The sequence below is a fragment of the Sphaeramia orbicularis genome, chromosome 4, assembly GCF_902148855.1.
Source record: "Sphaeramia orbicularis chromosome 4, fSphaOr1.1, whole genome shotgun sequence".
In the NCBI taxonomy this organism is placed as follows: domain Eukaryota; kingdom Metazoa; phylum Chordata; class Actinopteri; order Kurtiformes; family Apogonidae; genus Sphaeramia; species Sphaeramia orbicularis.
Window position 1 is genome coordinate 36,326,061 of NC_043960.1, and position 24,899 is coordinate 36,350,959.

General features: G+C 38.8%; 2 protein-coding genes across 7 annotated transcripts; both read left to right on the forward strand.

Moving 5' to 3' along the window:
• The first annotated feature begins 1,171 nt into the window (after nucleotides 1-1,171).
• Nucleotides 1,172-14,082, forward strand: exoc1 (exocyst complex component 1). 4 transcript variants are annotated; one of them, XM_030132978.1, is made up of 20 exons: nucleotides 1,172-1,248; nucleotides 1,898-2,029; nucleotides 2,169-2,299; nucleotides 2,661-2,820; nucleotides 3,128-3,145; nucleotides 3,887-4,074; nucleotides 4,339-4,566; nucleotides 4,917-5,049; nucleotides 5,225-5,334; nucleotides 7,610-7,759; nucleotides 7,843-7,951; nucleotides 8,865-8,909; nucleotides 9,944-10,107; nucleotides 10,279-10,392; nucleotides 10,664-10,743; nucleotides 10,859-11,087; nucleotides 12,139-12,322; nucleotides 12,407-12,606; nucleotides 12,733-12,927; nucleotides 13,632-14,082. In XM_030132978.1, exons 2-20 carry the CDS (start codon nucleotides 1,906-1,908, stop codon nucleotides 13,782-13,784), a joined length of 2,715 nt encoding a protein of 904 aa, XP_029988838.1. In that variant the 5' UTR covers nucleotides 1,172-1,248; nucleotides 1,898-1,905; the 3' UTR covers nucleotides 13,785-14,082. The 4 variants fall into 4 exon arrangements, with proteins under 4 accessions (XP_029988838.1, XP_029988840.1, XP_029988839.1 ...); XM_030132980.1 differs by lacking the exon at nucleotides 8,865-8,909; XM_030132979.1 differs by lacking the exon at nucleotides 3,128-3,145.
• A 103-nt stretch (nucleotides 14,083-14,185) lies between these two features.
• Nucleotides 14,186-24,458, forward strand: cep135 (centrosomal protein 135). Of its 3 annotated transcripts, XM_030132973.1 has the most exons (26): nucleotides 14,186-14,438; nucleotides 14,771-14,898; nucleotides 15,210-15,400; nucleotides 15,487-15,654; nucleotides 15,938-16,079; nucleotides 16,185-16,269; nucleotides 16,352-16,480; nucleotides 16,639-16,854; nucleotides 16,973-17,038; nucleotides 17,207-17,357; nucleotides 17,445-17,668; nucleotides 17,749-17,904; nucleotides 17,989-18,126; nucleotides 18,521-18,598; nucleotides 18,706-18,857; nucleotides 20,371-20,486; nucleotides 20,611-20,765; nucleotides 20,899-20,954; nucleotides 21,048-21,216; nucleotides 21,328-21,438; nucleotides 21,535-21,720; nucleotides 22,588-22,797; nucleotides 23,018-23,220; nucleotides 23,315-23,419; nucleotides 23,767-23,922; nucleotides 24,046-24,458. In XM_030132973.1, exons 2-26 carry the CDS (start codon nucleotides 14,786-14,788, stop codon nucleotides 24,065-24,067), a joined length of 3,498 nt encoding a protein of 1,165 aa, XP_029988833.1. In that variant the 5' UTR covers nucleotides 14,186-14,438; nucleotides 14,771-14,785; the 3' UTR covers nucleotides 24,068-24,458. The 3 variants fall into 3 exon arrangements, with proteins under 3 accessions (XP_029988833.1, XP_029988835.1, XP_029988834.1); XM_030132975.1 differs by lacking the exon at nucleotides 17,989-18,126; XM_030132974.1 differs by lacking the exon at nucleotides 24,046-24,458 and having other exon boundaries at nucleotides 23,767-23,926.
• The last annotated feature ends 441 nt before the right edge of the window (nucleotides 24,459-24,899 follow it).

The following is a 24,899-nucleotide window of genomic DNA, read 5'->3' on the forward strand; positions in this document are numbered from 1 at the left end:
TCATTTTACGTGTCTCTGAAGATGGTAGGCTACTGTATTTATGTACCTGTTCATGATGAATGAATGTGCATTATATTGGACATGTTTTGAAATATTTCTCTTGATGTGCCATGTTTCAAGCTCATGTCACAGGCATGAATTTAACTCGTGATGACAGCATATGTCACATTCACCAGCTGGGAGAGAAGTGCCCCTGCCTAATAACTTCAGCTCAGACATCGCACCTCAGGGCATTGTCTGCTGATCTCTTGTTTATCCTAAATGCTCTTATCCATCAGATGTGTGATGCACTGTCATCTCTGCTGACAACAACATTTACTCAGACCCTCTCAGTGGCCTATATACATTTTATGTAAAAATATTTAAAAATTATTTCTACACTGACAACAGATTCATGAAGAATGTATGAGAAAAAGTATAAAACATGCTGGAAAAAGTGTATCTGCAGAAATAATATCCAATATGTGGATAGACAATGCCACCTGGTGTTTTTAAAAGATCACATAAATGACATGACATTTAAAAAAAACTGGTAAATTGGTTTCAATAATTCTTTCCGGAAGTGCAATAATGACTCACTGTAATTGTTAATAATGTAAAACCAGAGGGAGGTCTGTGTAAATTCTCCAGCTTATGACCCAACATTGAATTAAAGAACTGCACTCATGATAATGGAGAAATGCTTGTGTGTCTACTTGGCTGATTTATATCATGCTGGAGAGTACAGCCACTGTATTTCTTTAGTTGAAGGTGTTTTAAAGTTACAACTGAAGTGTGTCACTTTTAATGGTATTTATGAAGTAATTACTACTTACATTGTGAAATACTTAAATCCATTAGGTTTTTTTTTTCTTTTTATCAAAATACTATTTGTCTTATTATTATATAACTAACATGAATTACTGGACACAGTCTTAAACAGGAGGTTCAAAAATGTTTGACTCAGCACTGTCTGCTTCTATCCCTCTGTCCAGTTTAGTATTGACTTATTCTTTTTTTAATGTTTTATTTTAAGGAGCCACTATAGGATGTGGGAGCAAAGCATTAGCACAATGTTCTGTGTTAGTAGTTAACCTTGTTTTATATATTATAGTGTGTCTAAACGTTGGGGGAACTCAGAGGCAAATCTGCCTTTTGCTTCTGTACGTGGATGTGGATGTTGACACTCGTTGTCACATGACTCCGTCTCTCAAAACCCGGAAGTCAGAGGGCGGTGCTTTGGAAAGGGCTGTGTGGCTGGAAAACAAGGTAACCGCTATTTTTAATGTTTATCTGTCTGGAAATAGAGTATTTTAGTGTAATAAATCGGAGCTTTGGTTGGCTGTTTCGTTAATGCAGTGATTATATTTGCAAGCGGCTAAATTAGCGTGTTAGCCTCTTTAAGCTAGCAGCAACGTTAGCGATGAGCATGCTAACAGGGAGGACATCAAGGAAACTGTTATAATATGATGGTGACATTTATTTCTGGAGTGGCCTCCATGCTATGTTATTTTTAGACCAATGTTAAATTTAATAGCCAACGCCATCGAATCTTTTTAGTCGTGGTTCCACTCCATTTTGCGGGGTGTCTTCTCTCTCTTTGTTGTAAGTGAACTAATGTCAATGTAGCTACGGTTATGGACGTGTTAAGGTAGCTGTAGGTATTTTAAAGCATCATGAACATTTGTCCTCTAGAGTCACAAACGAGATAACAATATTTATAATTCATCATGACACAAGTATCATAGATTAGTTCCTTGTCACTGATCTAATACCCTGGGAATTATTTAAGTCTATTACAAGACATAATAAATCAAATTTCACTGCTTGTATTTTCCATGCATTTAGTATTGATACGTTTCTCTTATGGCAACAATAATATGTAATTTTTTTTTTTTTTTTTTTTTTTTTTTGATAGCATCCACCATGACAGCCATCAAGCATGCTCTCCAGAGGGACATCTTTACACCCAACGATGAGCGTCTCCTTGGCATCGTTAATGTCTGCAAGGCAGGAAAGAAAAAGAAGAACTGCTTCTTGTGTGCAACTGGTAAGTGAGTAACAACTGACTGTCAAGAGTCCGTTGGAGTATCAAGAGCATAACACATAAAGCACAATGCCATAAATGAAAGCATAAGAATAATTGTTGGAGTGTGAAAGAGTTAATCAGCTTTATTCTGTTTGTCTAGTTACCACAGAGAGGCCTGTCCAGGTTAAAGTGGTAAAGGTGAAGAAGTCTGACAAAGGAGACTTTTACAAGCGACAGCAGACCTGGGAGCTTCGAGATCTGACAGAAGTGGACGCCAAAGATGCAAGCAAGGTTACATACAAATCATGTTTCTCTTTTAAATATAATGACTAATATTATGACTGTTTCCTTGAAGTAGAATATTATTATCTTTATATTAAGACTTTTGTCAAAATTTGCAATACACCATTGTTATAAGTGACTAAGAATCACTATTTATCAAACAATTGTCTCTTACCCTAATGGCTGGATGTTATTTAAAGAGGAAATCCCTGCTTCTTGGTTGGTACCTAACTTAATGAAGTGGTGAAAAAAAGACAATTTAAGCTTTTTGTTTATAAAAAACTTAAAATTAGATTTTTTTCTTTTCTTTTTTTTAATTAAGGTGTTGTATTTGCCTCAGCCAGCACTCATAATCTTTTGGTTATTGTAGGAAAACCCTGAATTTGACCTTCACTTTGAGAAGGTGTATCGGTGGGTTGCTAGCAGTACAGCTGAGAAGAACTCCTTCATCTCCTGTATCTGGAAGCTGAACCAGCGTTACTTGAGGAAGAAACTGGAGTTTGTGAATGTCAGTTCTCAGCTCCTGGAAGGTGTGGAAATGCTCTGTCCTTGGCTACCCTGAAACTGCATGCCTCTTTTCCCGCTTTGACTATATTTGTTTAAAGGCGCGCCTTTTTCTCTTGAACCTGTAGTATTGACCCTGTCAGCCGTGTTTGAAGTATTCTAATTTAGCTCAGAAATGAGAATGTTTGCTGGCTTTTGTTTTATTTTGTTTATTAATAGCATGTTGAAGATACAGTATTTAGCCTCTTCTTTGATTCCTGGTTTGTGTTATGGCTTTTCTGTGTTAAATTCTTCTTTATTCTCACTTTTCTCTCTTAAACTTTCTCTGGCCAGAACTTCCTAAAGCGGAAGGTTGGTAGGACTTACCCCCCCCCCCCTCCCCCATTCCTCTCCATTGTAATCTCATGACTTCAAACCACCATTCTCATATGTAGACTCTCATCCACTTAAAGCTCCTGCTGTTTGAACGTACCACCTAATAAGGGATGGGCATGGTTCATTGTTTAAATAATCATAACACACATTTAGGTCGATTTTTACTCCACTGTTAGCTTTTTTGACATGTTCATTTCACCTTAATTAATACAATTATTCACCGTTTGTTATTGTATATTGTATCTAATGTAACACAATGTCGTATTTCTAATTTATCCAGACCAAAGTAAGTGCAGTTGATTTGCATAAATATGTTTTTGCAAAAGTCAAGGAGTCATGTGGAAGGTTTCTATTTGCCAAGACCAAATAAAGACAAGTATCTTTACCTGACTGAGCCATTTCACACTGTTGGTAAGCCCACCACTTGATGATGTTTTTGAATTAATAACATACCTATAAGTTTGAAATGAAAGCTTTTTATTTAGGCCTTACATGGCATCTTATTTGTTCTACTGGTGGCATTTTCCTTCCTGGTCTTCTGAACTAGTGTTCAGCATTAATGAGTAGAGCAGTAGCGATAATGACCCTGGACATATTTATGTCCGTAGTTGTCTGTAGAACAGATATATGAAACCTGAAGTGCTGGACAATATGTGTTTGTTGTTGTGTTAATGCGGACATTACATTTTATTTGTCTCTGTTCATTCATGGGTTTAGAGTCGGTGCCAAGTGGCGAGAGCCAGAGTGTTGCCGGGGGAGATGAGGATGCTCTGGATGACTACCAGGAGCTTAGTACCCGTGAAGAGCAGGACATTGAGAGTATGATGGAGATGTGCGAGTACGCCATTTCCAACGCTGAGGCTTTTGCAGAGCAGCTCTCCAGAGAGCTTCAAGTTCTAGATGGGGTGAGTTAAGCAACTGCTGTATTGTGTGCATTAAAGCTGAGCATGGTTTGTGTTTCAGCAAAAATTGTGAGCATTTTTTAAAGTGCATTTTTTACAGACTGGGGTCTAAAAAATATTTGAATAATCATAAACAATTGTAAACAGGGATTAATGCTGATGAATAAATTATATTATTATCATCATGGTATGATAATATTAGTTGTGCAGAAAAATAATGTAATTTACTTGCATAAACAGGTCAACTGTTCTTTTTCTTGTTTCAAGGCTAATATCCAGTCCATCATGGCATCAGAGAAGCAAGTCAATATCCTGATGCAGCTGCTGGATGAAGCCCTGGGTGAGGTAGACACAATTGAAGGCAAGCTGAGCAGCTATGAAGAGATGCTTCAGAGCGTCAAGGAGCAGATGGACCAGATCTCACAGAGCAATCGCCTCATCCAGATCAGCAACACCAACAACGGCAAACTGCTGGATGAGATTCAATTCTTAGTGGTCAGGAACACATTTCACTTCTGCATTGGATCATACTGGACCATACTTAAAGCATCTAATGATTTTGCTGGGAGAATATATCCCATCTTTATGTTTTTAAAATAATTTTTGTTACATATATATATATGTATATATATATATATATATATATATATATATATATATATATATCATAAAATGTTTCAATATTTGGTCTGCTTTTTGAGATACTTCAAGCTAGATTGGATGTTTAGGGCAAAAATGAACAAAATATACAATGCATTAAGAACTTTTAAAAATATCATTCACCCAAGAAAATGTAGCAGCTGTTTCTAGCTTGTTGTGACACAGTTTCATCTTCCTGTCTGTAGAACTACATGGACCTGTCAAAGGGACACATCAGGGCTCTGCAGGAAGGAGACCTGACCTCCCCCAAAGGGATCGAGGCCTGCATCAATGCCTCTGAAGCTCTTCTGCAGTGCATGAATGTTGCTCTCCGACCAGGTTTGCAGTTATTTCAGTGTTTTACGTGATCAAAATCAGTTAGCAGGACTGCAAGAGGTTGATAAATAATGTATTCTGTAAGGACAGTTGCATAATAAAAAACAAAATGTGTTTTTTCACAACTGTAATTGCTTCCGATTTGAGTAATAAGTAAAGGTTTGTCATTTTACTGCAGGCCATGACAAGCTGATGGCTGTGAAACAACAGCAGCACCTGTTTGCTGAGCTGAGAGACACCTTTGCCCGCCGCCTTACTAATCACCTCAACAATGTGTTTGTTCACCAGGTAACAGGCACAGTATATGTCATCAATATGTCATGTTTGTCATTTCAGCAATACTGGACAGTTTCAGGTACAAGGTTATAAGGGAGTGTTTTGTGTTTTATTAACTTTGTGTAAATCTCTATGTGTCTTCTCTGTTCCTTAAATTGATAGAAGCCAAGTTTACAAGAATCATCAATTACAACTGTGCATTTAATGTTTAACTAAAGCAAAATTCTAGAACTAGTAAATTATTTTTGACAACAGTGACTGCAATAGGCGAAGAAATTATACAGGCAGAACATATAACTTTTGTCACTTAGTTGTAGTTGCTGTTGTGTGTTGACTTAAAGGCTGTTTTTTTTTTTTTATCTTTGGTAAATATGCTTTATTAAGTGTTTTTGGACTTAAGGTGTCTAAATATTACATAATGTCATAATAATTTAGCAAGTGAGGAAGAAGAGGACCTTTGTTGAACATATTTAGGAAATAAACCTTGGCTGTGTTTGGAATTGCATACATGACTCTACATAGTGCAAATATAGACTCATTTGAGATGCACGGCATTTTGGCTGAAAAGAAGATAAGAGGAGGAGGAGTTAGATCAATGTTTTTCAACCTTGGGGTTGGGACCCCACGTGGGGTCGCCTGCAATTCAAATGGGGTCGCCTGAAATTTCTAGTAATTGATAAAAAAAATAAATTACTAATAAAAAATATTTTTTAATGATTCAATATATTTTCATTATAATTAAAACACCACAAATTTTTCTTACTAAAAATCAAGTTCAAATAATTGCAGGATATAATATCTGAGAGGGCATATCTTGATTGACCTGATCATGTGACTGCATGCGTTACTACGCTTCAACCTGCCCGGACACAGTCAGTCAGAAACCTGGGCCGAACAGAGAATGGAAAGATTTCTTCGCCTACCTGGCCCCGCTAAGACATCTCAAAGAGAAAGATGTCTCTGTTTTGAATGTCTGGGGTCGCTAGAAATGTGCGATGTTAAAATGGGGTCCCGAGCCAAAAAAGGTTGGGAACCACTGAGTTGTCGAGTTCAGTTGTCAAGTCCGATAGTTCACCTTTTGGAGCTTACAGAGATTTTTAAAATTTGAGACTGAGGGGTATTTATACATTTTACCCTTTACTCTGATGCTCTGCATTAGCTATCAAAAGTATCAGATGATGAAGAAATCACTAATCACATGATGTTAAACAAAAGTAGAGAATGATTATGAATGTAATGCATTGTGGGATGCAAGTACATCATGCAGGAATCTCAAGTAGGGTACTGAAAAATTTGGCCTGTGTAGTAGATGATCCTATCCAGAGTTTGTCATGTTTAGATACTTTGGATCAGAAACACTGTTTACTAGTGGATTGTAAGCCATTTTGAACACAGCCATCTTGTTGTCCTCACATCATGCCTTTGTGAGTGTGCCTTAAACGGCTGCAGCGTCTCCTGTTATTTTCCAGGCTCTCTCTCTCTTTCTGTCTCCCCCACGTCACGGACTTCCTGTTTAACGTTGACACTCTTTTAGCTGGGCTTTCCTGTGTGGTTTCCTTCCAGTTGTATTCCCTTCTATTCCTGACTCTGTGTTGCTCACTTTGAGTCATCCCACTCTGCTCTCTGTCTCTGTGTCAGTTCAACCACTTCAGTCACTTCAAAATGACCATCCCTCAGTTCTATAGGTCTTCCTGTCTGTCACTTCCAGTGAGTACCCTCACGGCAACCCCCATGTTCCCCCTCTTTGCTACTTATATTCACTTTAACTTACATGGCACTATGTAAGAAACCTCAGGCCTTCAACTAAAGCCCATAATTTATTGCATGGGTTATGTCTCTAACCACTTAACATCTCTCATCTCATCTCAGAGCTGAAGAGGCATCGTCCATCTTTTTTCGTCTTCACTCGGCCGAGGGCTTTTTTGTTTGTTGGGGTGCTAACATGGCTTTGTTGCTAAAGGTCTGATAGCATAATATCTTGTGCCTGTCTGCTCTATGTGCATGTTTTGAACAAAAAGGTCAAAGGCAACCGAAGAGAAGATCAGAATGGCATTGAGAGTCATGTTTTTATAAGCTTGACTTGACGCGTAGTGGAAGTAGAAGAAACTGATTTTAGCAATATGTTATGAATTTACGGTAATAAAAAAACATCCTAAGCTGAGATATGACAATAAGTAAAGCAAAGGTTGGTGATGTGTGTTGTGTATGCACTGAAAGATGGAATGGAATTTTGTCAGGTCTGTTCCTAGATGTATTTTTAATTGTGTCTCTGGTTTGTGTCCCTCAGGGCCATGATCAGAGCTCTACCTTGTCCCAACACACAGCGGAGTTGACTCTGCCCAAACACAGCCCCCTCCACAGAGACCTGCTGCGCTACGCCAAGCTGATGGAGTGGCTGAAGAACACCCACAGAGAGAAATACGAGGGCCTGTCGAGGGTGAGGGCTTTAATCCGACAACAATACTCAATGGTCAGATGTGGTGTTTGGCTTCTTAACAAATGTTGTCCTCCATTTTACAGACCTATGTTGACTACATGAGTAGACTGTATGAACGAGAAATCAAAGATTTCTTTGAGGTTGCCAAGATAAAGATGGCGGGTACAACCAAGGAAGCAAAGGGAAAGTTTGGTAAGATCTATAACTCAAAAGGATTCTGGCGTGTAAAAATAGCATGCTGCTGGTAATGTTTTTGTGTGTGATGTGATCCTTTGTAGACTTGGTTTCATCACCAAAGGTTAATTTAATCAGTCCTCAAGTTTAATCAGTGATTAAAATGCAGACTTTACATGAAGCAGAACTAGAAACTATGAGTAGTAAATCCCAGGTTATTCATCTAAATTGAAATTAAATTGTTCATCCATATTTAAACAGTCCATGTGCTGCTGCTGGGGGTTAGTTAGTATGAAAATTCCAATTTAGACTTGGGTGTAACATGATTTATTGTGGTTTAAAAATGAATCTTTGTTGGTACAATCCTGTATTAATATGGTGAAATTTACTCAGATGTTTGTATTTAGCAGAAACTTCTTTCTTAGTTGAATTTGTTGAGATCACACGAGTCTCTGTGTAGCTTTTAATTCATTATTGCAACCTAAGGTACTATTCATGTACAAATTAGGAAACAAGGCCCGACTCCATCACAACATGTTCTATTTTAATCTATTCCCAAAAATACACTTTATTTCTTATGTGGTGATGTTCGGCTTCTTGTTTTATCGTACATTAATGTTTCTCCCACACTCAGATACTCTAGTACCTGTAGAATCTTTTCAGTTTGAGTAGGACTCCTGTTTGTTTTGGAGCTTTGGTTTTGGCAGAGTTATAAAACTCGGCTTTCTGCATTCTGTGTCGGCTTTTCCTTCTGAAAACAAAAACAGGGAATTTGTTTTCCAAAGGTTTGTCCGAGCATACCTACGCCACTGAAGTGCACGTCAGCATATGTAACTATGTACATCTAACATCTAGCCTCACCCCCCCATGCTGCATGTTTTAAGCCTAACCTGTCTCTGTCTTTGATGCCTGCCTTTCTAACTGGCTGCAGCCACGCTTCCGCGGAAAGAGAGTGCACTCAAACAGGAAACAGAGAGTAAGTATGGAGCAAATCCACTGTTAATTCCCCAGTCTGCTTCCTACCACTGTGCACGTCATAACTTCACTGAAGGCATTCTTTTGCTCCTTCACCTCCCAACACATAACACCTGCAAACCCTTCCCTGCTTTATACCATGTGGTTTGGTCTTCATTATACAACTGTATGCTTCATCACATACTGCAGTTCAATGCATAAAAGAAGCTTAGCACTGACATCCATATTTTCTTATGTTTTTGGGTTTACTTTTCGATTCTCAGGAATGGTTTCACAGAATATCTTCATATTTTTAAGCAAATTTTCACAAGAATAAACTGTTTAGATTTTTGTGATCAAGGTCACTGTGACTGAACAAAACATGATTTTGGTCAGAATTCAATGTTCAATGATGATATTGTACATACATGTCAATATAGTGAGAACTTCCATTTTACCAAATGCTATATACAGTATATTACTTGGGTCTGGAAAGATGTAGATGTACACTGCAACTTCACTAGTTAGCAGAGGCAAACTGCTGTAACTTTACAGTGGTCAAAATACTGAATTAATTTCAGTTAATTCCTTACAGAAAAAATAGTACGTCCCAAAAAATAACACAGTTATTAGACTTGTGGATACACATTTGACTTCATTCGGTGCTTAACACATAACCACAACAAATGTTTTTTTTTTGGTTCAGTGAATGGAAAATCTATTTAAAAACACACAAATTAAACATGATAAGAATGTAAATATGGACTATGAGTATAAGGGAGTGATAATTTACAAAAATATAATTTGGTTTCTATCAACAATATTTTTTTATGTTTTTCTCACAACATATTTGTGTAATTCATTTACATTAATTAACCACAAAGCATGTAACTGATTGGATTATTTTTTATTGCTTGACAATCCTGATGTTTTTTAACTGATTATTAAGTTGTACATATTCTGACATAATTGACTGCTGTCTGACCAATATCCTCAGGAGAGAGAAGAGTTCACATTCATTCAGTGAATGACACTGTGGTTGTTGTGCTGTGTCAGGCCTACATGGCAGCTCTGGGAAGTTGACAGGTTCTACCTCGAGCCTGAACAAGCTGACGGTGCAGGGCTCCAACAGCCGACGCTCCCAGTCCTCCTCGCTGCTGGACATGGGCAATATGTCCGCCTCAGACTTAGACGTGGCTGACAGGACCAAGTTTGACAAGGTGACGCTGTCAAAAAATATGCATCGCTTAAATACCGATGCCCTTTTACCTTTAATACAGAAAATGTTCCACTCAAACCACAGAGAACATGCAGTTCGGTGAAAAGTCCTGTGCACTCACGCTGCTCTCAGCATGTACAAGCAAGTAAAATCAGGGTTCCTCTTTTCGCAGATATTTGAGCAGGTCCTCAGTGAACTGGAGCCTCTGTGTCTTGCGGAACAAGACTTCATCAGCAAGTTCTTCAAGCTGCAGCAGCACCCAACAATTTCACCCCCCCTTGCTCAGGTATTGCTTTGTTTGCGTTTCATGAGATAATCTGACAGCATGCCCTCAGTTGGTGTTTTACACCTGTATTATTAATAGCACATAGAATAATTGTTTTATCATGTGCACAGTAGAAGGTCACATATGTGAAATCATCTGGAATTAGAAGATATTTCTTGTCTGCAAATATAATGAAGTAATAACAGACATCGGCATGTTTTCAAGCGTCATTCATGCATGTCAGCGGAAATTTGTTGAGATTTGTCCTATTTTCTGTTTATATTCCTGTCAGCCAGAGACAGAGGAATCAGATGGAGGAACGCCATCAAGAATTCCTCCCCAGGCAGAACATAGACACTCCTTGTCATCAGAGTGAGTGGTTGTACATCTTGTGCTAGCAGTTCCACTTTTTTTTATCTCCTGTGGGTCGCTTGTCACTGCCCCTTTTGTTCTTGAGAAGTTTACGCACTTCTTTTTGTGATTGCAGGAAAGATATTGTGCGGCTGATGATGAATAAAATCTTCCAGAGCATCGAGACGGAGCTCAACAGTCTCATTGCTTTGGGTGACAAGATTGACAGCTTCAACTCTCTGTACATGCTGGTGAAGATGAGCCATCATGTTTGGACAGCTGAGAATGTTGACCCAGCCTCGTACCTCAGCACTACTTTGGGAAACGTGCTGGTCACTGTCAAGAGAAACTTTGATAAATGCATTGTGAGTAGTGATACAATGAGGAAAACTCTAGTGTTTGGAGGAGGAAGTAGTACTCGATTATTTCATGCAACTTTATGGTACATCTCAAATAATTAGAATACCTCGGAAAAGTGCATTTTTTTTCATATTTTAATTCAGACAGGTAAACTTTCATGAATTCTAGATTCATTACACATGAAGTGAAAATTTTCAAGCCTTTTCCGGGTGAGAGATTCAAGATATTTTGTGACTTAATTAATTTGAAATTAAATATTCTAATATTTTTGAGGTATGTTTTTTTAATTTCTTTGTAGGCCAAGATTATCAAAATTAAAATAAAAAATGCTTGAAACATTTTAGTTTAAATGAAACAAGTGTAGAATATGTACACATTTTCACTTAATGAAATAACTGACAAAAAATATTAAACATTTTCAGGACATTCTAATTTTTTTAGATGCACCTGTAACTTGGAGGAAAATATTGGACTTTTTCCTTCATGGCACTTGTTGTACATCCTACGTTAGTTACAATTTTTATAGCCCTTTCTGCTCATGTCTCTCTGAATGGGTTGATTTGCAGTGTTTACCCTATACTGAAACATGGAAGTAAGAAGAAGAAAATTCTCCTCATTCTTGCCATTAGTAAACTCTTTAAACCTTTCCTAGATCCACTTGAAAATACATTGTCACAAAGCTGAAGATGCAAACTGTTTTTCTAAGACACTGGAAATGTGTCTTGGTAGAGATGTGATACAATGTGATGCATTGCTGTAGATTGAATTGTAAGTTGTAAAAATGAGCTCGACCTTTAAATCTACAGCAGTAAAATGCAACACACACACACGAATAGAGCTGTGATATGAATCCAGAAACATTGTGTTAACAAGGACTATTTGACTACTCTAACATACTTCTACACACTTAGTATTTTCACAGTGTGCTAGTTTTCTTTTACTTGACTAAAGGGACTGAGTACTTCTTCCACCACTGTGTAATTACCATATTTTTCCAGTCTGATGTGCTCATTTGTACTGTAATTCTGTGTAATAACATGTTCTTCTTTCCTACAGTCTGGCCAGATAAGACAGATGGAGGAAGTTAAGATTTCAAAGAAAAGCAAAGTTGGTATCCTGCCTTTCGTTACTGGATTTGAGGAGTTTGCTGAGCTCGCTGAAACAATCTTCCGTAATGCAGAGCGCCGTGGGGATCTGGATAAAGCATACGTTAAACTTATCAGGGCTGTCTTCATGAATGGTAAGAATGGTGGATGTACAATAAATTAATAGGCTGTTTTTTGTGTATGATGCTCTCTAAATACTGACTGGCTTTTGTTTTCAGTGGAGAAGGTAGCCAACGAGAGCCAGAAGACACCACGTGATGTTGTGATGATGGAGAACTTCCACCACATCTTTTCTACCCTGTCACGCCTTAAGATCTCATGTCTGGATGCAGAGAGGCGAGAAGCCAAGCACAAATACACAGACCATCGACAGTCATATGTAATCAACTCTCTTGGCCAGCCTCTGGAAAAACTCAATGTAAGAATGCATTATATGTGTAGTTAGTTTCACAAAATAGGCATAAGTACGAACAGAAGGGGTGCAAACAATGTGGGAGACATGTATGTATCGCTTCTCAGTTTAACAGTTTTCTCTTATTCGCAGCATTTCTTTGAGGGAGTGGAGGCGCGAGTAGCTCAAGGTGTCCGTGAGGAGGAGGTGAGCTACCAGCTGGCCTTCAACAAACAAGAACTGCGCAAAGTTATTAAAGAATATCCTGGAAAAGAGGTGAAAAAGGGACTCGACAACCTTTACAAGAAGGTTGACAAACATCTGTGTGAAGAAGAAAGTCTGCTACAAGTAAGAAATTTACACTTCCACACATTTATTGCACAGCCTGACAGAGGGTAACTGGTATTCATGTATATTTCTTTTCCGTATCATTGATAACACTTTCCTAGTTTGTATTGTGCACATTGCTTGTTGTGATCTCTCTCTCTTTTTTTGTTTACACACACACACACACACACACACACACACACATATATATATATATATATATATATATATATATATATACTCACACACACACACACACACACACATATATATATATATATCTTTTTCTTATACTTGCATGAAGGAACTGTAAGGCAAGGCAGATTTATTTGTATAGCACAATTCATACACAGGGCAATTCGCAGTGCTTTACAAAAATGGAAAAGAGACAGACTAAAAACACACAATTACAATTAAAACATAATCAATAAAACATAAATAATAATCAATTAAAACAAAGTAAAAGAGAAGAGTGCAGATAGAACCCTTTCAGTTGTTCTATGCACAGTTGAACAGAGCTGTTTTCAGCCTGGACTTAAACATTGTCACAGTAGAGGTCTGTCTCACGTCATCAGGAAGACTGTTCCAGAGTTTAGCTGCATAGAACTGAAACGCAGCTTCTGTAATCACACAATTTCCTCTAAGATTGAGTATTCTGAAACTTTACCTGATTGTAATTCTTCTTTCAGTCCGTTGACTTCTGCATTTTGTGTGTAATCCACTAGGTGGTGTGGCACTCCATGCAAGACGAGTTCATCCGGCAGTACAAGCACTTTGAGGATTTGATAGGCAGATGCTACCCCGGGTCTGGAATCACCATGGAGTTTACCATTCAGGACATGTTGGAGTACTTCTCAAGCATTGCACAGTCTCATTAATGAATTAATTAAAGCTGCTCTTCACTGTTTATAATAACATGTCACTACTGCCTCACACTGGCTGAAGATACACTAGCTTATCACAAACTACCCTGCATTGTTTTTTGGACAATAAGCCTTTCTTTGAGTGTGAGAAATTATGTATGTCAATGAAAGAGATGTGTACAAACGTTTGATTGATACAAACGTGTGCATGTTTGAGATTCAACACTCTGCTCAAAGTACTCCTTTATGTGTTATATTTTTTTGTTATTTCTTTATGCTATATGTATATAATAAATTTACATTTGCCAACCCATTCAGTTGTGTGTTTTGTTCTTGGACGTGTAGATCAACTAGAGCGGCTGAGCCCATTTGTAGTGCGTTGACTCCACACCGTCATGTGTTCGGACTACGCCGGGTCTTAAAACAAGCGGCCCCGTATGCCTTCACTTCTATGGTGACGAATCCAAGCCTCAGGTCATCGGCGCTCTTTTCAAACCCCTTTACCGCGGAAAGAAATAAGTCAAGAGCTGTTTAATACTCAACTATAACGGGCACTCAGATTTAATGGTAAAATGAGCGCAGTGAAGGGAATAACTCCAAGTGAGACGTGCTTGTGATGCAAAGCTAACAGACGTTAGCTGTCAAAAACCGCGTCCTTCTGAAAGAAAGGTGAGGCAGACAAACTTCCTGAGATTTAACAGTTGTTCGCTATTGGATAACGATACCTAAGCCAAATTAGGCGTACCAGCTGGTTAGCTAATGCCAGTTGTAACCCTCCATAAACAGGGTTTCTTAATAGCCAACACGCGACAACAATATTAGCTTATCATTAGCTTATAAGGTACTTATCTACTAGCTAGAGCTAACATCACACAGCTAGCTAACCATAACTTGATCACACTGATGTCGTGACTTAGCCATATTAAGGTTGTTATTTTAATCAAATGCAAAGTTAGCTAACCCCATACCCGAACTAAATATTGGTGTGTGATTTAATTCAGTCCCGGAATACAGCCATGAACAGCAACGCAGAGAGGAAATTCGTGAATTTGAGGAAGCGTCTGGATCAGCTGGGCTACAGACAGCCGCTGGGCATCGAATCACTGCCACTGGTGGAGAAAATATTCAGGTGAATCCCAGAGCTCTTCTTTTTTCTTGTAATGTTTGCTTTGTTGAAACAGGTAGAAGTTTCAATGTATTAAACAAGGGCCAGGCAGCAGCATCAACTATGCTGGAACAGTAAATACTGTACTACAACAACTTTCATATGAATGAGTGAATACAATATGCAGTTATATATAATAGTGCTGAGTTTTGGAGCAATCTCAACAATCAGGAATATTATGTACATTTCTATTTTATTCAGCTGCTGTCTTTATTCCCCTTAGAAGTTGCATATAATTGATCATATTTGATTCAGGCATATTCTTATTTATATAGTGACCTGATTCACACTACTGAAAGCCTGCGCAGTGCCAAGCTGTCAGCAGGAAAGACTGAGAAAGAAAGCCGGAATTTTGATGCCCTCGTTGAGCCATACAAGACAGAGAATGCCAGGCTGGTTAGGGAGAACAATGAGCTCCACCTTGATCTTCTAAAGTTGAAGGAGGAAAAGGAGCGTGTCACTAGAGGTGAGCTGTCAATAACACCTCTGCTTTCCAGCATTCAAACACAAATGCGTGGTTCGATCACCTCACGCAATCCTTTCTGATTTCAGAGCTGAAGACACATATCAGAAAACTGGACCATGAGACATCTGACCTTAAGTTTTTAAATAATCAGTATGTACACAAGGTTCGCTGCCTGGAAAAGGATAGCAAGGCCAAAGGTGAACGCATCCAACAGCTGCAGGAGAAGAACATGCAAGCTGTGGTACAAACACCAGGTACTGCAACAGGACTGACTTGAGCTGTTTGACAACTTGTTTGCCCTTTTTATATTACTTTGCAAGACTTATTTGTCAATGTGAGCTTTTCTGTCTTGTTTTTATTTTATTTTGTAGTGTTGTCTTGAGGTTATATTTCAAATACATCCAACAATATACTGACGACACAGAAATATTTAAATAATGAGCAAAGAATATTTTGGCAAAATATGAACATTTTTTTATGAAATTGTTAATTGTGACTGAAAAAATGGCTTTTCTTTTCTGCTGACATTTCTTACAGGTGGAAAAAAACGCAGTATTCCTTTCAGACGCCAAAGAATGCAGATTGATGAGCTCATACCACCATCTTCCTCTTCAGCTTATCCTGTGTTGCAGCCTGATGACCCATATGTAGCTGACTTACTGCTGTTGGCAGATGGGAGGTTCGGTTGCCTTTGCGTCTGATAGAATGTAAAAATTAAGAGAAGTAGTGGCCATTTAATGGATTTGATTATCAAGTTTTTCCTCACTTTAATTGTGTTTTGTAGAATTCATGAGCTGCAGGAAGAAATCATAAAACTCAAATTGGATCTGGAGAATGCCCAAGAGTGCATAAAACATCTAACTACTCAGGTAGTAAGTACAACGACATGTGAAACTGTATCTTAAATGTCACAGAGGCCATGACATGTTGCCTTTTTAAAACTTCTGTCAGGTGGAAGAGAGAGATAAAGAGATTGGACGTTTAAATCATGCACTTCATGGAGGACGGCCACATGATGTAATTTCCCTCGAGGCTCAGAACATCAGCAACGAGAAACTGATTGCCCATCTTAACCTTCAGGCAAGCGTACAAGGCACACATATTCCTTGTGTTTGTGGATATATAAATAATTTTTTCAGTTTTAATAAGAGCTCAACATGGGGTTTTGAGCCTAGTTTCTTTGGAGAAAAAGTGTATTGCATTGTTACTATACATCCCTCTGTTGCTTTGTATTACAGATTGAATACCTACAGGAAACCAACAGGACACTAGAGGAGAAGATGGAAGGTCTGCAGGAGAGGAAGAAGCATGCTTCCAATGAAGTTGCCAATCTGTCTTTAAAGAATCTAGAGCTATGTGAAGAGCTGACACACATAGATGACCTCGCTAAGCGGCTAGAGATGGACAAGGAGAGGGTCTTGGAAACAGCAGAGTTGGAACTGCAAGAAACAAAAGTAGGACTTAAAGTGTGGAGGAAATAGCTCAAATGAAAATGTGGTATATTTACAAGCATTTCTGTGTTAATTCATAAAATGTAAATTTGTGCAATGATAGCAGAAATATTTTCAACAGGAAGAAATTCAGAGACAACAGAAGATCATTGAAGATTTGGAGGATATTATTACAAAACTGAGGAGGGTAAGTGCAGTGTGCATTTATGGTGAGAGGAGATCGGTTAATTCTGATTGTGTATTTCCTTTCTACATATTAATAAACTCCATTAATGGAGTTAAAGACCAGTGATGAGTTCAGAGTGTGGAAGGTTGAGGCTGTCTGCTTCAGTTAAGGTCTGCTTTAAAAATACAGGAACAGTCTGAAGGTGACTATGAGAGGGACCGTCTTCGAGATGACCTGGCAGACCTCAAAGAGCAGAATGAAAAAATGGAGGGTCTGGTGAACTTCCTGGATGTGGAAAAAACCAGGCTGCAGGAAAAAGTAGAGAAAATGAAAGTAGCTGGTGAGCAACAATTTGGTATACCTCAACCTAGTATCTTTTCATTGTTAATATGTTTGTTTTATTAACTTAAAATTTGTTGTTTCCTAGATAAAGATTTGGTGTTGGAGTTGGAAGCCATGCGTACTAAATATGGTGTTTGTGGAAGGGAACGCTCTCCATCACGTCTGGATGCATTTGTTAAGAGTCTAGAGGAGGAGAGGGATTACTATCGTCAAGAGGCTGAACGATACAAAAGAGCCAGAGGTGGTGTGGACTCGAGCCCCTGTCGCAGTCCAAGCAGGGGAAGAAGTCCAATGTCCAAGTCAATCAGGGTAAGAGATGACATTGAGGAAAAAGTTCTTATTTGTTGAGTTTTTTAAATCAAACTGATGCAAAACAATGTGATTGTCAGGGAGGTGTTGCAGAGATAGAAGTGCGTCGTTTGATAAAGGAAAGAGACGAGCTGAAGGGGGCTCTGTTGGACTTTGAGAAGCACATGGAGGACATCCAGGAAAATGTGAAAATTTTAAGTGCTGAGAGAGACCAGTTTAAAATGCTGTTGAAACAGGTGAGTTGTAGAGGTTTTTTTTTTTACTGAAATCATTTAGTTTATTCTGGCAAAGACCAATGGTATGGTATATTTATTGTAAAGGCTCAAGAGGACCTAAAGTCAGCTCACAGTACAGATTTATCAGCTGACATGTTGAAACTGGAACATGAGATGAAAGAGGCTGAGATCAAACTCCAGCAGATAACCTCGGAAAGGGATGCACTGATGGAGAGATTAAGGGTTAGTGTCTGCAGAATTTTTGGTATGTTTACTATTCTCTTTCACTAAGGGCAATTTCACACTTAAGATTTTGATGACATTTTCAGGACATGTTGATACTGGCACAAGGAATAAATGATTACATTTTGGTAATGGGAGGGAGGGGCGGACAACAACAACTGATCTGCCTTGGCAGAGGTCTGCACTCTCTGAGTGCTTTTCTAGGTTTTTGTTTTTATATTCACTGCAATTTTTTTGGGTTAGTTTTGCCTTCACACTGAAATTTTTGGAGTGGACTACTGTCATCATCTACATGTGCTGTATCTTCCTTTATAGATGGATTAGTTCATGTTGAGCACTTATATAATTTGCGTGTGATGCAATTTACAGGAACCATGAAACTTTTATTTTGTAGGTTGCCCAGACTTCAGCTCTAACTGATAAACAGGAAGAAGAGAAGAGGATTCTTGACCTGGAGAACACCATTAAGAGTGTAATAATAATGAAGAATATTTCAGTGAATCTGATCAAAAAATGCTTTTTACCTTAACTTTTTATGTCTGTAAATGATTTTGTGTTGTTGTGTTTGTTGGCATGCAGTTGGAGCGGGAGAGACTCGACTTGCGGGTACAGGTGAGTCTGCTGAAGGAGAACAATGTGGCTGTGGAGGAGGAACTGAAGGCTCGGTGCGCTGCTCTCGTCCAGAATACAGAGGAGACAGCGCAACAAAGGGCAGAGTCTAATGCGCTAAGGTATGTGTTGAAAAAATGTGTTGTAAAAGTTAGAAAATATTGAACACATAGAGCTGTACTTAGATAATCACACCACCCCTCAACTTCCAACAAAGCACATATTCTAAAGGTGGTTTCACACCTGTGTTTTTTAGACTAATTAAAACAGACCTGGTCTACTTTTTGGTCGTCTTAGTTTGGGCAAGTGTGAACACAGTAATTGTGCTTGGGGACGAACTACACAAAGATCTTGGGTTGTCCCAAACAAAGAAAAGAGGTTTGTGAGGGGTGGGAAGATGTGATCTATGATGAAACCAAAGCAGCAGCCTTTTCCAATTGTTTTGCATGGGTTCACATTGCAATTGTAACTGTAATTCAATTAATTGTGCAGCTTTAATTATCACAGTTATAAACAAATGCCAACTCTGCCATTCCTACAAGCTAATCGTATTGTAATTCACACTGACCTTCAGTATCATGCACTGAATATGTGTTTAAAAACAAGCACAACATTTGACCAATTGGAGGAGACTGTCTGCAAAATAATCAATTTAATAATCAATCAATAATAATCAATTTAGTGACAACTAGCACAGTAATTACCACAGTAGTTTTATTGATCACAAGTCATACTGCCATTGCATTACTGAATAATTTTACTGCATGCTCAGGTCTAGTAACAATGTTTTCGTCACAGACATATGACGAAAACCATTGCTAATACTAATACAGGGTATACACATCCTACCACTAAGTTTAATGAGTATTCATCCATGGTTGGTAGTGGTGTTTTTAGGTCTACTTGGATTTTTATTTGAGAGAAAGTATTGTAAATAAAATACAGGGTGTCCCAAAAAATTTTACATCATTTTATCATCTAATAATTTGTTTAAAATTTGTTTGTTCTTTTTGCTCAAAAAAGTGTGATCATTTTTATTCTGCTTTCAGGAATAGACATGCCCCTTACTGCAACAGAAAAGGTGCTCTGTGTGTTGAAGTACATCCAAACTCAGCCAAATGTGAATGCGCAACATGAATTTGTTAGAAAATTTCATAAACAAGCACCGACAAGAAAGCAGGTTTGGAATAAGACGTTTCAAGATGAAGGCTGTTTGTGTTGGGGAAAAAAAGGATCTGGACAGCCAGCAGTTTCAGAAGAGGTGGTAAACCAAGTTCGGAAAACATTTAGTCAGAGTCCAAAGAAGTCAGTGCGAAGAGCAAGCCTGGAAACCCAGATCCCTAAGTCAACTTTTTGGCGTGTGTTAAGAAAACACTTGCGACTGACCCCCTACAGCATTTTATGTCCAAAATAAATCCTATTAAGTATCATTTCTCCTGACCATGTAGTCACTCCCATATGGACATCTCAAATGATGTCAATTTTCTTGGGACACCCTGTACATGTAGTATTTAAATTCATCCACTGATTTCAACCAGGGCAAATAAACTGTGCGTGTGAAAATGCTCTAACAGTTACTTGTATTTGTTGTTAGCTTGTGAGAATGGCTGATGTATTCTTCATGTTTGTGTACAGGTTGCTACAGGAGCAGATGGAGCAGTCGCTGTCTGACACACAACACAGGCTATCTGTGAAAATGAATGAGCTCCATGCTGCACATGAACAGATTGACAAGCTGGAGCAGAGAATGGGTGAATATCTGTGGATTGTTTGAGGTTCAGGGTGGTTCTGCTATGGTTGGCTTTGTATTGTACTGTTGATTTGTTTCCATTGGTTTCTTGGCTCATTTTTGTTTGTTTTATGTTTGTCTGCCAGATGAGCTGAATCAGCAGGGCTTCAAGCACAAAGAGGAAGTGGCTGTTATTCAGAAGTCAATCTCTGCCCTGGATAGAGAGAAGGATGCTCTGCAAGATGAAGTGGATCAAAAAGCTGAAAAGTTGGTTGTTCTCCAGGAGGAGCTGGCCAAGAAGGTAACCATCGCCAACAGTCAGTCCTAAAAACTTAGTTCTATCAATGTGATACCTCATCAGGATTACAAGCTTTTATTCAGGAGCCATAAGTTAAACTGTCATTAAAGAATTTGGATTGTTTGCATTTACACAGGAAAAGACTCTTGAGGATGTGAGACTCACAGTTAGTAACATGGACAGTTCATTAGCGTATGTATTCCCTGATTTTCATATAATCAACTGATGAAATGAATATAAGAAATGCACTGTGATTGGCTGATCTCATATTAATAATCTTTACAGTCAGCTGCAGGGAGCATTAAACAGCCGTGAGAGGGAGGTAACCAGTCTCAGGAGACAGCTGGACTCCTCTCAGGAGGCGCTCACTAGTCTCAGGAGAGAAAAAGAAATCATAATAAGAGAGAACAGAAGGCTGCAAGATGACCTGGCTACAATGACCAGGGAGAACCAGGTGAGTAATTAATATGGTTTACATGACTTAGAATATTTTTTCTGTCGCACATGAGAACAAAACATGAAACGATACCATCTCTGCAAGTGTTTCACCCACCTGTGTGTTTAGGCTGTGCACGTGGAGATGGAAGAAGCTTTACATGAGAAGGATGAACTGAAGCTGCGAGTCCACTCTTACATTTCTGAAGTGGCCAGAATAGAGAAACTAATGGCTACAAAGGTAAAACTGCTCTGTGCTCCTGCAGGTGTTTGATGTGTATATACAGTGTTGGAACCTTCTCCTGTCTGTCAGTTAACTGTAAGGGTTGATCCACAGGAGCAGGAGAACAGGGATTTGCTGGAGCAGTTCCGAATGGCTCACTCTGATATGGAGGAGCGGGACCAGAAGCTGCAGCAGGCTGAGGGCCTCAATAACTCGATCCGCCTGGAGCTGCTGTCTTCAGACACAGAACGCAGGCATCTCCGTGAAAAAGTCAGCAACCAGGAGAAGGAGATCCAGCAGGTAACATGGATCTAACAATGTGTAATGACATTATACACAAAGTTGGGGTTACGTTAATTTATCTGTGGAGCCTTTCATGTTCAGTAAACTCTAAGATGGGATAGGCTTCAGCCCCTAAACAATATAAAATATAAAAATGATAGAAAGATGGACTGATTGGGTGCTATTGTCTGGTCATTAGAAACAGTGCAGATCATGTCTGAGACCACTCATTTGGCTGTTTTGTTTAGTAATATTTTTTTTATATATCTATTATGTCAGCTACATTTTTATTTAAACTGCTTGTCGATTTTCAGAATGATTAGATGTATCACTTAGATTCCATTTAAGCCTTTAGTTTAATTTGTCTCATGTTCTCTCTCTGTAACCTGATTGCTGCTGTTATGGAAAACATAATCTTTCATGAACTGTCGTCTGTACGTTAATTATCATAGGCTATATTCATTTGTCACACACTTTATTTCAGCCTGCGTGGGTTCTCTCCATGTACTCCAGCTTCCTTCCACCATCCAAAGACATACACTAATAGGTTAACTGGTCTAAATCACCCATAGGTGTGAATGTGACTGAATGGTTGTTTGTCTCTGTATATCAGCCCTGTGATGAATTGGCAGCACCTCTGACTCCCACAAGGAATAAGAGGTTCATAAAATGGATGGATGCACACTGAGAAAATTGCATTTTTTTGACATGTTGTCTAGTTTTAGCATTTTTCATAAAATCTAAAGGGTTTTTGATTTGGGTTTGTAAGTAAACCACAAATCACCTTCACATATTCTACTCTGTAATTGTATTTGACACAAGTATGCAGAAAAATCTGTCTCTTATGTCAGCTTGAATTAAAAATACCTTCTGTTGTTTCTCAAGCACATACAAGCTCTGCAAGCGTATGAGGCCCAAGTATCATCACTGGTTCGGGGGATGTCCCGGCTGGAGGAGGAGCTACACAAAGCACAAGAAGAGAGGACGGCTGTGCTCTCTGATCTGGCTTCTGTCAGGGAGCTGTGTGTCAAGCTGGACTCTGGGAAAGAACTCACTGCACGCCAGCTCACCTCTAAGAGCATGGACCTGGAGAGGGTGAGGCCTGCTGTAGTTTGACAGTTTAAAAAAAAAAAAAAAAACACTGTCTTAATTTGGCTGAGAACTGATCTCATTGCACTTTTCTGTGGGTGGTAAACACAATGGAACCTGCTTATTATGTAAGCTCTGAAAAATGCAAATGAATCCCCTGGGGTAGACGTATATCTCTGGATAAATATATCTATCCATTCTGTAAACACACGTGCATGTTTTCTAGGTCACGGGAGAACTGGAAGACGTTCGATCAGAGATGGAGCTACTTAAAAAGCAACTGGCCAGTGAGAGGTTGACCGTTCGTAACCTCGAGACACTGCTTTCCACAAATCGCCAAAAGGAGTTCCAAAGCCACCTGACAGCCAGCGAGAAAGAGTCGGAACTGAAAATTCTACGTGACAGGCTCACCCTTGCTGACAGCAAAACGTAATTAAAAGAAAGCCAGGATGTAAGCTAGAAATAAAAATGTTGTTTAAAATGCATGATGTTAACTTGTATGTTTACGTGCTTGTAAACTCAGTGCAGAACATGCCAGGGAAGTGTCCCAGCTTCGAGGCAAGGTGTCTCAGCTGCAGACAGAGATGGATGTTTTAAAAAGACAGCTGACAACTGAACGTTTTGAGCGGTGAGTGAATTGTCTTTGGACCAACCAGGACCCCCCCCCCCAGGACAGGAACATTTAAAGGCTATAAAACAAATTGCCACTTATAAAGCTCTGTACTCCTGTGTAATGTACATGGTAGCCTCTTGATTTCATTATTTGGGAAAGTTGGTGTTTTTCATCTTCTGTCAGCAAAGCAAGTATCCTACAAATACATGTGCATGCTTTTCCATGAGGGGTAGGATGACAATATGAACTTTATTTATGATGAGTTTGAATTGCATTATATATTTTAATATTGTTGTTCCATAGATCCACCATAAAGCTGAAACCCACGTTTTGCTGATCTCTAATTGCCTCTTTGGTAACAGGGAAAGAGCGATTCAGGAGATGCGCAGACAGGGCGTTTCGTTCTCATCCCTGCGGAGCTCGTCTCCCCTCAGCGTCTCTGCCAGCTCCCATCATGCATCTCCAGAACGCTCCATCCTCCGAACTCTTGACCGCTCTGCTGACAAATCAGCTGACAAGTAAGGCTGCACTGGGCCCTGTTGCTTTTTTAGACATGATAGGAAAGATATTTTGGCTAATTTTTTATCTTATAAAAAAAAAGTTTTCTCCTCCTTATAAATGTTGTCCATTTCTTTTTTCAGAAGTGTGACCTTCAAGGATTGAAAAGACTGGTGCATGAAGTGAGTGAATCACAAACTACCAGAATCTGGAGGCATTACTGTTAGACATGTCTTAGTGGTACTTTACCATCCATCTTAAAGCACAAAGGATGAAATTATGTCTAATGTATTTATTTTTTTCTTACTAAAGCTGCTGACATTCCAACTAAATATCCACTTTCTCACCGACTTATGTTACATCTTAATATAGCTACTGAAGAAAAGGAGGATAAGGAGTGTTTTTGCCAAGTAGTGCCTCTGTTATGAATGTGGATCTTAGAAACTGCAGCCTCATATGTTATGAAGTATTTGTGGTGCCATGTGTTACAGTCTGTTTTATGTTTTTAGTAGTTATTTAAACTATGTTTAACTTATTAAATTATTCACAAAACAAAGTCAAACAATGTTTGGCTGTTTCTCAAATTCATTCACATATCATCTTTAAGACATGAACTTCTCTTTTTATTAGACAGTAAATAGAAGGTTGTAGGAATGATGAGAGGCACATGGCAGCGAGAGAATGTAACACTGAAAAAAGACCAAACGCCCAAACTACAACTGTGATATAAACCCCACAGCCCTCTGAGTGCATAGTATGTGTTTTAGCCTGCTAAACCACTCAAAACATTGACCCCTTATCTTTTGTAATACCTAGATTAAGAAACACTTTTTTGGTCTTTCCACCTGTTAAACACATCAGTGTATATACTGAGTTGGTGCATTTACAGTAACAGTGCGTGAAACCAGTATGATGATTTCAGTATTTTTCTTTGTTTTGTGTGAAGCTGAATACTTTAGTGGTTTTGAAGTCTCTCATCATGTCCAATCAACGTTTG